Raw genomic sequence first — 14,594 nt, forward strand, 5'->3', positions numbered from 1 at the left:
TAATGATTTGTTTCCTTTTTCTTTTTGAGCTTTTATGATTGGGCCTCTAATAAATTTTAGTTCATTTATTTAATGGCTTGGGCCATTTATTTTTCCCTTCAAGTTTTGGGCCTTTAGTAAATAGATATGTGTTGGGTAGGGAGTATTTACGTGTAGTATTTGGGAGTATATAAATTTTGAGTTGGTCTAGTTTATTAAGAATTTTTAAACTTATATGTTTTGGAAATTTACATACTTGGCCAATTTTAGTGTTCACCGAGATATTAAGCATGTTGGGGACTTCTATGTTGAATGGTGAATCTGTTTTATATGTATATTTTCTTTATGAAAGAACGAAGAATAATTTGAGCACACACACCTAGGATGCACGCATTGTTTTATTTTGCAAGTCTAATTTTAGCATATCATATTATTTCATAAGGGTTTTCTTTCGCAAGCGAGTTAAGGACGTAGTGAGAATTTTCAAGTTAAGAAATTTAAGCGAACGAGGTGGGCTTTCTAACTAAGTATTTTGTGGGCTTTCTTTTTAAATAAGGACTATGTCCTAAGCAGTTTATTTCAAGTACGAGTTATGTGATTAAATTCCAAATATATTGTGTCATGCCGTATTTTGTTTTTGAGGATGTGCCTATCTGATCGCCTAGTGGGGAGCGAGTCCCTACTAGAAGTTCTGAGTTGGGGAGCGAGTCCCTACTAGAAGTTATGAGTTTAATCGACTTCGGGTTTGTCTAGGGAGCGAGTCCCTATTCAAGCTAGTGTACACCGAGGGGATCGTGCGCTAGCTTTCGAGTTGGCCGGTCCGGTGATCGAGAATGTGGTCACGTTCTCGTTTCACATATGAGGTTCAGATATGGTACGAGTAGAGAGAAAAATAGGCTGCGCGGCCATACTTTTGAGCGAGAAAATGTTTTGGGTGACTTGGTCTTTTATAAAACCCCGAGTTCACTTTTAAATGCTGACACAATATTTTATGAAAATTATTTTGGCATGTGTTCACTGGGTACATCAAGTACTCAGCCATGCATTTCTTTTAAAAATTTGTAGGTTGAGCGTGACGGGCGCGGTGGGTGTTGAGCATAAAAGTGAATAATGTCTATCAAATGTCAAGAATATGTTGTGTCTTCATACATAGCATTATTCTCCTCTCGAAATGTTTCCGCTAAATATTGTTTCTTATGAGTTGTTGATTGTTGAGATACTCGGATTTTATTCAAGCTATTCCGATTTGTTTCGAGCTATGGTCTTTTTGTTGTTTTTCCCCTTTCTTCCCCGCTTCTTTAACCCTCCCCTAGTCGCGATCAACCATGTTTTCTATCCTTAGAAAATGCGGGCGTGACAAAGTGGTATCAGAGCAAATTTTTCTTCCCGCTCTGGACCGGAGAGTCTTTTTCTGTCTTAGTCTAGACTTGTTTCGCTAGACTAAAATAATAATGATAATAATAATGATAATGATAATGATAATGATAATTGTGAATTGAAGGCTCAACATCCCGACTCGTCACACTCAACCGAGAAAAAGGTAACATGTTTTTTTAGAATGTTTTTATGAGAAAGTTTTGGAGAAAGGAAAATGAGAGAATTTTGAGAATGAAAGAGGAGAAAATTTTTATAAGAACGAGGAAGTAAAATCTTTCCGCGAGGGATTGGTTTTAAATTGAGAATAGTATTTTCTGATGTTTAAGAAAAGAGCGAATTTTTAAGAGGAATGATGGAGTGTTTTACATGAAAGATGAAAATTGATGAGTTGTTTTGTGAATTTGAAATTTTTGAGAAAAAAGTGAGTCATTTAAAAATGTTTGTTTCAAACATATATGTGAAGTGCATGAGTGTTTTGTATGAGATGCAAATGTGTTATGAGTTTATACTTGATTATCTTGAAGTATGAATGGTATGATGTTGAGACGTGAGATGTTATGTGTTTTTGCATGTTTAATAATCTGAGATATTTAGGCTACTACTAGATTTAAACGATGCACTTCATAGTGGTAAGGTAGAAACAAGAACCATCAACACTAGGTTTCATGACAGTTAGTATTAGCGATTGAGATAACTTGTGTGTGTTGGATCAGAATGCCGCCAAGACGTAATAGACAACCAAGGCGCAATGAAGGGGGACAGTCCGAGGGGTCAATTGGGCATCCACCTCCACCTCCACCACCCCCACCCCCACCCCCACCTCAAGAAAAAGGATACATCAAGACCTTTTTGAAGCAAAACCCCCCACAGTTTGATGGACTAGGAGAGCCACCAAAGGCAGAGGCTTGGATACGCGCCCTCGAGCGTATATTCGATTTTATGGAGTGCACAGATAGGGAACGTCTCAATTTTTATGCAGAAGCAAGAGGCTGCTCGCAAGGATGTGGAGAGAACGTTCGGGGTTCTCCAAGCTCGCTTCAACATTATCAAAGCCCCGGCTCATACGTGGTTTATGGAGAATATGGTCGACATCATGTATACGTGCATAATCTTGCACAACATGATTGTCGCCGATGAAGGACCTGAGGCGGGAAATCGGTTCGACCCTGAAACCCCGGGAAGCTCTACCGCAAGTAGTCCGCCTAACAGTGGAGTGCATCCGTCTATGCAAGATCGGTTGTCCGTTCGGGCAAGGACGCGTGATTCTACCGCCCATGCCCAACTCCAGGAGGATCTAATGGAGCACATTTGGCAACCAGTAGACTCACATGATCGCCATTAGACAACTCTTTCTTCTGCTTCTTTGAGTTTTAAGGTTTTGAATTTAGAGAGAGTGAGCGGAAGATTTTAAATTATGTAATTTTTAAGTTTTTAGGATTTTATTAATGTGATTTTTTTATTTTTTTAGAATTTTAAGTTGTAATTTTATTTTTTTGGATGAAGTGTGTTTTTATTAATTGAATTTGTAGGAAATAAAATTAAAAAATGAAATGGAATGAATAGTTAAGGGATGAGATGGTTAAAAGATGGAGGGTTGCAGGTGTTGTTTCTTAGTTAATAAATTGGACGAAAAGTACAGTGAGGCCCATGAATAGTGAAGAGATGAGACGATTAAGAGACAGATGAGAGACGGATAAGAGACAGCGTTGCGGGTGGCCTTAAAACACACCTCTCATTCGCTATGGGGGGGGCAAATTTGTAACTTCGAATTCATTTCTGGGTGCGGTTTTCGAGGTCAGAAATAAAAACCACCAAGCACTGCAGATTTGAAAATGCATATTTTTTTAGATTAATAGTACGAGCTTTGAGACAACTCTCGAACATATCAGAAATGAATCAATTAAAACGAACATGCATACAACCCAGTTTTGACTCCATTTCTATGCATACCAAACATACCGGTGTCGTGCAATCAAGAAGATCTTCAACACATTTTTCTAGTACTGTACAACATTTTCTTGGAAAATTATTTTTTTCAACCAATTTATAATTCTATACGCGTCTTGCATTTAAATTGTTTAGTCGTTTTCAATAAATAAAGACGACAATGTGTGTAAAATAAAAATCATACTAATGATAATCTATTTGATTTTTTTGATATTGAAGTAAGCACGCAGACAATTTCTTGGCAATTAATGAGAGTTTATTATGCCACCCGCAACGCGTCACGCGGGTGGCCCGTATTCCGTCACTAAGGGACGAGACGGCGGCGTGACGCGTTGCAGCGCCCCGTCTCGTCCCCAGCCGGCTCCGCGTTCCGTCCCGCCGTGACGAATATCGAGATGTCTCGCCACGCGCCGAGGCGACGTGGCGCGTTCCGGCCCCATGTGTGACGCCCACTCACCGGCTCGCGAGTAAGCATCGTCACGCTGACACAATAAATTATTTTTTTAAAAAAAATTTGAATTTAAAAAAAATGAAAAACGGTAATATTACCGTTTTTTTCTTTTTTTTTTGCTCTATAAATACTCCTAATTCATCCTCATTTTACACACAAATACACATCTATTCTTCCCAAATCATCTCCATTTCCTCTCCAATTTTCATCTAACCTTATCGCAAAATGTCCGGCGATGGAAACTCTGGTGGTGGCGGCTCCGGCGGGTTCGACATCAACTCGTTCGGCGACTGGGGGCATGTAGACGTCACCACGGTTCGGGAACCGGCGGTTCACGGTTCGGAACCGCCGGTTCCGGTTCAAAAAAAAATGAAACCGGAACCGAACCGGCCAAGGATCGGCGGTTCCGGTTCCGGAACCGTGAACCACCGGTTCACGTGAACCGCGGAACCGCCTAGGTTTGCCCGGTTCCGGGCCGGTTCATCCGGTTCGGCGGTTTTTATTTTTATTTTTTTTGCATTTTAAATTTGTAATTCAAGTAAAATATGTAGATATATTTGCATAAATAAAATTAGAATAAAGCGATGTTCAAATGCAATTTTATTGATACAAATTACAACTTTAAAATTACAAATTACAACTTTAAAATTACAAATTACAACTTAAAATTTACAAATTACAACTTTAAAATTACAAATTACAACTTTAAAATTACACATTAAAACTTTAAAATTGCAAACTACAAACAACTTTAAAATTACAAATTACAACTTAAAATTTACAAATTACAACTTAAAATTACAAATTACAACTTATTACTTAACATTACAAATTACAACTTTAAAATTACAAATTACAACAATTACAAATCGAAAAATTTAAATACAAGTTACTTACAACAATTACAAGTTACAACAATTACAAATCGAAAAATTTAAATACAAGTTACAACAATTACAAATCGAAAAATTTAAATACAAGTTACAACAATTACAAATCGAAAAATTTAAATACAAGTTATAACAATTACAAGTTACAACAATTACAAATCGAAAAATTTAAATACAAGTTACAACAATTACAAATTTACAACTTACAAGTGTTGACAAAAAAGACTTGGAAGATCATTAAAAGATATTCCTCATTTGATAAGTATCTTATTGGTGAAAAAGTGGGTATCTTTGGGGCAGATGGTACTGGAACACAAATTTATATATGGAATCTGGATGAATGAGGATCAGATTATAGTTTAAAATGGGAAGCTGGGTTCACTGGCGGGAGTTCGTTTCATCGTCGGACTCAGATGAATATACCACCCTGATGGCCTAATGAAACGAACTCCCGCCAGTGAACCCAGCTTCCCATTTTAAACTATAATCTGATCCCCATTCATCCAGATTCCATATATAAATTTGTGTTCCAGTACCATCTGCCCCAAAGATACTCACTTTTTTCACCAATAAGATACTTATCAAATGGAAAATAGACAAATTGAGATTGAGAGAGAAATTCTTATTAACACAGTTACACAAGAATGGGGTGAGTAGAAATGAAGAGGATTGGGAGGTATTTATATGGGAAAATTGTGATTTTAAATTTTTTTTTGAAAAACACGGCGGAAACCGCCGGTTTACCGCCGGAACCGCCGGTTTTCGGCGGAAACCGGCGGTTTAGGCGTCCGTTTGAATTTTCAAAATTTGGAAAAAACTGCGGGAACCGCCGGTTTGCCGCCGGAACCGCCGGTTTTCGGCGGAACCGGCGGTTTCCGCCCATGGTTTTGGTCAAATCCGGCGGCCGCGGGCCAGGTTTCTGAAAAGGCTAGGAGTAGGCCTGAAATTGTGCCGGGAACCGCCGAACCGGCGGTTCCGGCAAAACCGGCGGTTCCGAACCGCCGGTTACGGTTAGCGAAAAATTGGAACCGGAACCGGCCCGGCCGAACCGGCGGTTCCGGTGCCGGTTCGAACCGCCGCCGACGGTTCCGGTTTGGAACCGCCGGTGACGGTTCCGGGCCGGTTCGTCCGGTTCGGTTCGGATTGGGGACCTCTAGGGGCATGTACAATGTCCTTGGTGGTGGATCCGGTTCGTCGACGCCGAGGGGGTACCAACCACCCCATTTTGATGTAGATGCATACGGCTGTCCCTCGACCCCGAGGTATTCGCAGGGATTATACCAGATTCGGGAGGATTATTCCGTTGAACCCACTCCGGAAGAAGGCCGAGGCGGAGGAGGAAGCCGAGGCGGTGGAGGAGGCCGAGGCGGGGGAGGAGGCCGAGGCGGGGGAAGCTCCAGGGTGGAGGCGGAGGTGGACGAGGAGGAGGAGGATCTAGGCCGACATCCGTATAGCCCCAAAGAAACGCTGGCGGTGTACAACGCCTGTATCAGCGTCTCGTACGATCCCATCGCCGGGAATCAACAACCCTGGAAGTGCTTCTGAGAAAAGGTCACCGAGGCCTGCCACGAGATTAAGTCGAAGGGGTCCTGCCGCCACACATATAAGATGTTCCACGCTCACTTTGACCGAGTCGACATATAGGTCAAAAAATCATGCGCCATCTACAAGAGTGAAACGACTCTTTACCAAAGCGGAACCACGGGAGCCGACATTCTAAGGTCGGCTTTGCGAGTCTACTACGACGACACCGCCAAACAATTTAAATATGTCGATGTTTGGGAGGTCGTCAAAGACGAGGAAAGGTGGGTCGGAGGTGTCCGGTCCAGCTCGGGCTCGACCTCAAAGCGCACGAAGCACACGGCGGGTGGCCAATACTCGTCTAGTGAGGGCGGTTCAGGCAGCGCCGCACAAGAGTTTGCCTCACAGGAGGTTGAGGGCACCACAGACGATGCCAGGGGTCCTCCCGTGGGCGCCGTCGGCCGCAAGCGAGAAATGCGGCGAAGGCGGCTAGAGGGAGGAGGGGCCGAGCAGAATCAAGCTAGGCGGGCTCGGGCTCGGGGGCACCCTCGAACTCCCTAATGTCCATGTACATGACCGCCACAAGGGCGGACACTTTCCGCGTGACGCCTCCACAATACCAAGCCTACCTTGCCGGAATTGAGTTTATGGCAAGACAACTTGGTATTCCGCCTCCAGGTGGCTTCAGTGCACCTCCACTGCATTCGGGGGATGATTCGCCGATGGAGTAGTTTTTTTTATTTTCTATAAAATTATATTTTAAATTATTTAATTTTTATTTTTTTGGATTTTAATTATGTGTTTTTTTTGTTTTTTTTTGAATTCTACGTTGTATTTTTTATTTTATGTTGTAATTTTATTTTATTTTTAATGAAACATGTTTTTATTAATTGAAGTTGTTGGAAATAAAAATAAAAAATAAAATTGAATGAATAGTAATTTAAGTGACGGATAAGAGATGGAGGGTTGCAGGTTCCGTTCCTTAGTTAAGAGATGGAGTAAAAAAATATTGTGTGCCCATGAATAGTAATTTAAGGGACGGATAAGTGACCGCGGATGTACTTAGAAAATTAGAAAATACTAGGAATAATTCAAATTTTGAAACCGCTCTCAGAGTTTATACATATAAAAACATTCCTCTCTCTCTCACACACACATATACGCACAGTGTGTTTTCAATTTCGTTTTCCCTCTTTTTTCTCTCTAGGGTTCTACGCTACGCACTGCTCAAAATTCATCGATCAATCCTCACAAATTCGACTCGGAAGTCCGATTCACTTCCAATCGGATTCGAGATCGCCCAAATGTCCGCCTCTACCGTTTCAGTCAGCGCTCATCAAGGGCCCATCACTCGCCGCCGAGCGGTTGAAAAAAATCTTCCAAGCGGCGGCTCCGATTTCGCCGCCGCCGCCGCCGCCGCAGTAATCACCGATTCTGACGCTCGACCCACCAACGCTGGAGACACTGCAGCAGCGATTTTGAGGGATGCGAGGAAGACTTCATCCGCCCAAATCCAGGCAAAAAAGTCCGGCGCGGCCAAAAAGGCGACGAAGCCACGCTGGCTGACTGTGGTCAGCATTCTCACTAAGAATCTGGCGTTGGTGGTGGTTTTACTTGGTTTCGTGCAGATGGTTCGGTGGACAGTGATGAATTCCGGTGGTGATGTTGGAGATTTATCGATAATGTCTGGGGATTTCGAAGGGAAGTTGTCAGAGGTGGAGAAATTTGTTACAAAGACGATGAAGGCGATGCAAGTTCAGATGAATGCTCTAGACCACAAACTCGAGGATGGTATTAGTTCGGTGAGGAAGGAGTTCGACGAAAAATTTGAAAGGAAGGAGGCGGAAGTTGATTTGAAGTTGAAGGCGTTGGATGTTAGGTCTGATGCTTTTGAGAAGTTTATGGATGGGTTTGGAAGTAAAAGCTTGCTATCGAAGGAAGAGTTCAGTGAGTTTTTTGAGGAATTCAAAAAGACCAGGAAAGGCGATAAGACTGAAGTTAATGTTGATGATATAAGAAATTATGCAAGGGAAGTTGTGTTGAAGGAAATTGAGAAGCACGCCGCTGACGGTCTGGGAATGGTGGACTATGCACTGGTGTCTGGTGGTGCGAGGGTAGTGAAGCATTCGGAGCCATATGGTGGGAAAGCTGGTGGCAGTGCAAGTTGGTTGTTGCAGCGGAGTAGGGTCAGCGCTGAAGCTGAGAGGATGATTAAGCCAAGCTTTGGAGAGCCTGGTCAATGCTTTGCTCTTAAAGGGGGGAGTGGGTTTGTTGAGATCAGGCTTAGGACTGCCATTATACCTGAAGCCGTGACTCTCGAACATGTTGCTAAGGTAATCACTGTCTCATCTCATACTTGAATTAGCATCAGTTTATGCAGTTTAGTTTGTTATCCGTTAGATCTGTATGACCATATCATGCCATTATCATTAGCCTGATTGAAGACAGTAATTAGTGCTGAAGAAAAAGGTGTCAAGTTTTTTTAGGACGTTGGATATATAATATTGCCTCACTGCTAAATACATGATTCTCAAAGAAATTAGGAGTGGAGATGAGTGAAAGAATTTGAACTTTATTGTTATATGGTTGACTTCACTGTACCTGAAGGCATTACGAAAAAAATGTCCGTGTAATATACGTTTTAGACAGAATATGAGAATAGACGAAAAATTATCTCAAGACCCATGCTTTATTAACCTTGAAATGAAGAGCTTCCCGAGATTGTCTACTTGGCTTACATATACATCATTTTGATATTATGTGGTACCAATTTTTTATGCTGGACGATGTAACACTATTATAGCCGTCTAGGATATATCATTTGATGTAGCAATTGCAATTGGCTACGCTATAACTTAGTAGTTTTGTGCCTTTCATAGTTTTTTGGGATGAAGAGTTATTGGCTTAGTTTATGCCATGAGTCCATGATTGTAGGTATTCGGAAACAAAGGTATAACACATCACCCAAAAAACTCCTCATGACCCCATCCCCCAACCCCAGAAAATGTTCCCCACGCCAAAAATGTGAACCTTGTTCAGAGTATCATTTTAATTTGATTGCATGAATCTATGGAATTAAGGCATACAAGATCCTCCGAGAACTCCAAAGCACCTGCCTTCTCTTTGGCCTAACTCAACTTTGGAGTGTATTCATCTATACATAACTAATGTTTGAAACATTGTGGTTATCTCATACTTTTGGGAACCACAATAACCAATAAGTGCTTGATAGGCTTTTATTTGGTTGTTTTGAAACATAGAAACGGTGCCTTATTTAATGCTATATGTTCTGATTCAATAGCTTTGATTGGTGCAGTCTCTTAACCACTAAAATATAGTATATTATTGTGTGGATAACATCATGTTTGTTGGGAGAAAGACTTACTGAAGCTTTTTGCCTTTTTTGTTTTTTGTTTTGCGTAATGCTGAAACTAATCTTGTTAAGGACAAGAGTCAGTATCTAATGCTGTATGTAGTATTTTTGTAATGTATGTAGTGTAGTTTTTGGAAAAAAAAGTTGCTCCAGAAAAGTAGCAGCTATCATATCTGTTTCCTTTAGGTTGCAAAGTTAATTCATTTTCTCATTGTGGAAAATCTGAGATGAAGAAAGTATGTCCACTTACATTTTGACCTTGTCTGCTATGAACAGAATGTGGCGTACGATAGGTCCAGTGCGCCCAAGCACTGTAGAGTATCGGGATGGCTGCAGACTGATCCTGAAATTGTTACTGAGAAGATGTTCCTCTTGACTGAATTCACATATGACCTTCAGAAGAGCAATGCTCAAACTTACAAGGTGGATTCATCGGCCTCTAATCTTGTCGACACTATTAGGCTTGATTTCACTTCAAACCATGGGAGTGCTTCTCATACGTGCATCTACCGGCTGAGGGTACATGGCCGTGAACCCAGCCCTGTTCCAGCACTGGAAACACAATCTTGATGCATCAATCTATTATCCTCAAGTGCAAAGCACAAGTTCCGACTCTTTCTTTGGCTTGCTATATGTATTCGTTAATGTTTGTGCAGGAGTTTCTTACTTCCTTCAATGTCTAAACGTTGTATAAATTTCTTTGGTGATAATTTAATGTGTTTATGAATCTGTATTCTGACCCTTATGCTGTGTTTCTCTGGTGATAATTTCACTGGTTTTATTTATTTTACTTTATTTTTTTTATTGTATACACATGACTATATCAGTAGCTGACACGATCTAAATGTCTTACTATAATTAATTGTAGAGTTACACATTCTGATTAATTTATATTTAAATCATTCAACATACATGTCTTGTTAGTACACTGAAATCAGTCAAGGTCCAGAACTAAGAAAACAGCTAATGTCTCTGCACTAGGCACAAAAGATAGATGAACAGACTCCAAAAGATGGCAGTGTCTAAGCTATGAACGAGCTGATTTCTTCGAGTTGCGTAAGATCTTGACATCAATTGTTGTTTGAGCCCCAAATGTGAATTTGCAGCAATCTTTAGGACCAATGTTGTTGTCTGTCTGGAATGCATACAGCCCCTTGCCAAGAAACGATGGACCATTGTGCATTTCGAAGATTTTTACCGGCCACTCCTTCCCTTTTACATTGCGCATATTCATTTCTGCCTCCAAATGGACACTCTTGTTATTCGTCACTTCATCTGGGATTCTCTGTAACCAACCAAAAACATCACATAAACTGAAGTAGGAATAGAAGGAAACATAATGAAGACATATCAATGAAGAGATCAAGATGGATATGTCAATGTGAGTTGGTACATCTCAACTAACCTAAACTTCTAGCCATTTCTGATCATAATTTCGAAAAGTACTGAAATGTTTCTTAGTGTACCCCAAACTCTAGATGAGAATAAACACTCACCAGCGTTTTGGAACGACTAGGAGGCGAAACAAAAGATGGGCGTTTTGGAACGACTTCAGATTGTTCTTCAACTTTGTTTACTTCTCTAAACCTGCAATATCTCCAAAAATGAAAAACAGTCTACTACTCTACAATCCCATGGAGAGATATCACTTATCACTACAAAACACCTAACCTCCTTGAAACTTTACTTGTTCTTCTACCAACATTCGACAAATGATCCCTGCCCTGTGAGGACGCACGCTTTCTAGAAGTCCGGTTTGGTTTCATCTCCTCATCAGTTTCTTCTTCAGATTTAACAATGTTATCGGGACCCAAAGCGTCCTTCTTGCAACCGTTTATACCAAATATCTTTACAAGGAACGAATAAGACCCGCGATAGCAGAACACCAAGAACTCCCCGACCTTCAGCCCGTGATACTCAACGAACATCTGCCATCCATCCTTGAGGAAAATCCCATCAGGAGTTTCTTTCACTTCCACAGACCATGTTTTCCATCATTGTTTTTCAGTATCACTTTTTCATTCAGTGTCTTTCTAAAACCCTTGGTGAAATCTGGTGGTATCAGCTGTCCAAGAACAGAGATGAATGCAGCATTTTAATTTACAAAATCCACAATTAAACTCAATTTACTCACATTCATAATAATTAGACAGAAAGGGGCTTCTTCATGAGCAAGGAGATATGAACATGCAAAGATATTAAAAACTAAATTTAAATGTCAAGATTTGAAATCAAATGAAAAGTTGAGTATAGAATTGGAAGATTGTAAACAGATGAATTATTTTGGTGAGGCTAAATCATAATCATTGACCTTAGTCATAAAGAGAAACATGCAAAGGAAGCAGAGGAGAGTAGTACCAGTTGGTGAGAGCTGAGGTTAGGAAGATACACTTTGAAGAAATCTGCACCTTCTACACTAGCAAAACTCCTTCCTCTTCCTCTTCCTCTTCCTCGCCGAGCCATTCTTTTCAAATCCACCCACAACTACAGTGTCACTGTGTGTATGAATTATGATGATGAAGAATTGACAATGACTATGATGGGAAAGGAAAAGTCAGTCTTGATGCCTATTCTCTTCCCATTTCAATGTAGTAATCTTTATAGTTTGGCCAAATTACTGACAATTTGGTTTAATTCTGATGGAGTACTCCACAATTTTGAAAAATATTCAAAAAATTAAGTGGTTTGGAGTTGTTCGCAATTACTACTTATCATTATTTATTTTGTATGGTTAAACGACATCATCTATCTTTTCAGAATTTAATGTTGAAATAAGCAAAACTTCATGTTTTCTTGATTAATTTTAGAATTTCGAGGATAAAACCAATATTTATGATTTTTTTTAATAACCTACCCTTTTATTTATTCTCAAAAGCGTTAAGTAAATTTATTGAGACAATACAACGAATCTTGCTCTATTTTGTAGTAAGACTAGGATATACTATTATCAATAGGGACGTAATCAAATGCAAGCTTTATACAAACTTCAAATTATGATCTGGACCGTTAGAAAATATTAATAAAGTGACAATGGTTGGCGCCGTATTGACATTGTGTTGATATCAAAATCTTGAAATTTTACACTGTGTTGACATCGTATTGACGTTGTATTGACACCATATTGAAGAGTTTGGAATTTATACAATATATAGAGTTTGCATTTTATCATTATCATCATTAGTATCCCTCGAAGCAAAAATAAACAAAAAGATAATCATATTTTGATGGGAGTCGAAACAAATATTTGGTGCTTCACCTTCGAAAGGTGAGTAAGAAAGAACTGTGGTTGGTAGAATTATCTCAGAAAAAAATTAGGCAACTTGAAGCAATCCCATTATCAGATGCCGAAAACGGGCTAATGGGTCAAATTCATTGCCTTTGGCATTGTGTATAATGGATATTTGGGCTTTTTTATAATTTTGTAATTTTTCTTTATTTCCTTTTGTCATGGATTTCCAGATCACTTTTCTTTCATTGTTTGACATTCGGGTTTTATCATTATTAAGACATTTCAAATTCATGAAGTTACGGTTCCTGTGTTTTCTTTATTAGTTCGATCATTCTTGTGGCATATTTTGCATCATACATTTTTTTATTACCTAATTTACTCCTCCCACATTTCACCCTTGCAATAAACTAGGGTAAAACTCAAAATCAATTGATGATAAGAGTGACTCACAAAATATTTAATTTGGTCCTTTGACTTCACATTATTTCATAAATTTTACACTCTATAAAATGCGAAGTAGTATTTCCTCCGTCCCACAATATATGTCACCTCTATTAGAAAAAGTTACATCTCAAATCGATTATAAAATTATATTTTCTTTCACCACTTAACACACAAAATAACATTTCCTAAAATTCTGTGTCATCTCCCAAGTGTGACATCTACTATGGGACGGAGAGAGCACTTCATAAAGTGCTCTAACAATAGCGTGCTTTGCTGATCTAAGTATTGAGCATGATGTGGTGATACCCTTAAAGTCTTGAACCAATGTATACATAGGAAAGCATATAGTAACATCATGAATTTACAAAAGTTGTATTTTCAAATCAAATGAGATATAGTCTCAAATTCTCTTCTCAATTCACAAACCAAAATGTCGAAAAAGCCCATATTCATCTTCCTCCTCCTCATCACCCCCTCTCTCTCTCTCCGCCGCCTGCAATTCCAGCCCTCACCGCAACCTCTGCCTCTCCATCCTCTCCGCATTCCGCCTCTCGCCGTCGCCCAATCCCCAAACCTACGCCAAAATCTTGATAAACCAATGCCTCAATCACTCTCGCAAATTATCCAATTGGATCGCCGATTTCGTCGCCGGAAAGCTGCTCCTGAGCGCGGAGTACCTGGAGCTGATCAGCGACTGCAGGCAGGCGAGTATCAGAATTATGGAGCGGGGTCCGGAACAAGCATGAGAGTCAATTGGCCTGGCTACACAAGCTCTTAATTTTACAATGGGGGATACTTGCTTGGTTGCCTTCTACCAATATTCCTTTCCATGCAGGATTGTTGCACTCAAATTATGTTGCATTTTTAGATATTTAAGTACTAAATTAGACATATGGACTCGTGTCATATGGTATTTATGTAATTTTCTTAGTATTTGGAAATCATCGTATGATGAAATTCACCACATAAACATAGACTCGTAAGCAATAGACGTGTTGGTAAATGCAATTTTTTTTTTATTTGGATACTATTGAATTTTTCGATAGTTGGGAGTGTAACGTGACCGACTGACTTATTTCGACTTATATGGAAACATATCTTTTTTAAAAATCGAGGATACGATATTAGTTACTATATTATGCTTTGAAATTGTGTTGAAGTTAATAGGTTTATAGTAGTATTAAATAAGATCTCAAAAGTAGTAACTTAGATGGGTAGATTTTAATTACGAATTTGAAAATTCATGACTTTGTAACTTGTCACGATTTGTGAAAGTTGATTTTCACATGAAATATATACGTACATTATTTTAAAGAAACAAGTATCCCAATATATAGTTGTTTACACTACAAAGGCTAATTTCCTCGCAAACATTTCGATACA

General features: G+C 39.6%; 2 protein-coding genes across 2 annotated transcripts; one reads left to right on the forward strand and one right to left on the reverse strand.

Annotated features, from left to right (window-relative positions):
• Positions 1-7,306: 7,306 nt before the first annotated feature.
• On the forward strand, positions 7,307-10,283 carry LOC121805586 (SUN domain-containing protein 1-like). The gene is made up of 2 exons (XM_042205501.1): positions 7,307-8,498; positions 9,815-10,283. Exons 1-2 carry the CDS (start codon positions 7,470-7,472, stop codon positions 10,106-10,108), a joined length of 1,323 nt encoding a protein of 440 aa, XP_042061435.1. The 5' UTR covers positions 7,307-7,469; the 3' UTR covers positions 10,109-10,283.
• A 104-nt stretch (positions 10,284-10,387) lies between these two features.
• LOC121805587 (putative B3 domain-containing protein At5g66980) lies at positions 10,388-12,123 on the reverse strand. The gene is made up of 4 exons (XM_042205502.1): positions 11,897-12,123; positions 11,210-11,603; positions 11,035-11,125; positions 10,388-10,823 (listed from the first exon to the last, which is right to left on the reverse strand). The coding sequence occupies exons 2-4, from the start codon at positions 11,464-11,466 to the stop codon at positions 10,566-10,568; spliced, it is 606 nt and encodes a 201-aa protein (XP_042061436.1). The 5' UTR covers positions 11,467-11,603; positions 11,897-12,123; the 3' UTR covers positions 10,388-10,565.
• Positions 12,124-14,594: the final 2,471 nt, after the last annotated feature.

This window comes from Salvia splendens, chromosome 5 (assembly GCF_004379255.2).
Source record: "Salvia splendens isolate huo1 chromosome 5, SspV2, whole genome shotgun sequence".
NCBI lineage: Eukaryota > Viridiplantae > Streptophyta > Magnoliopsida > Lamiales > Lamiaceae > Salvia > Salvia splendens.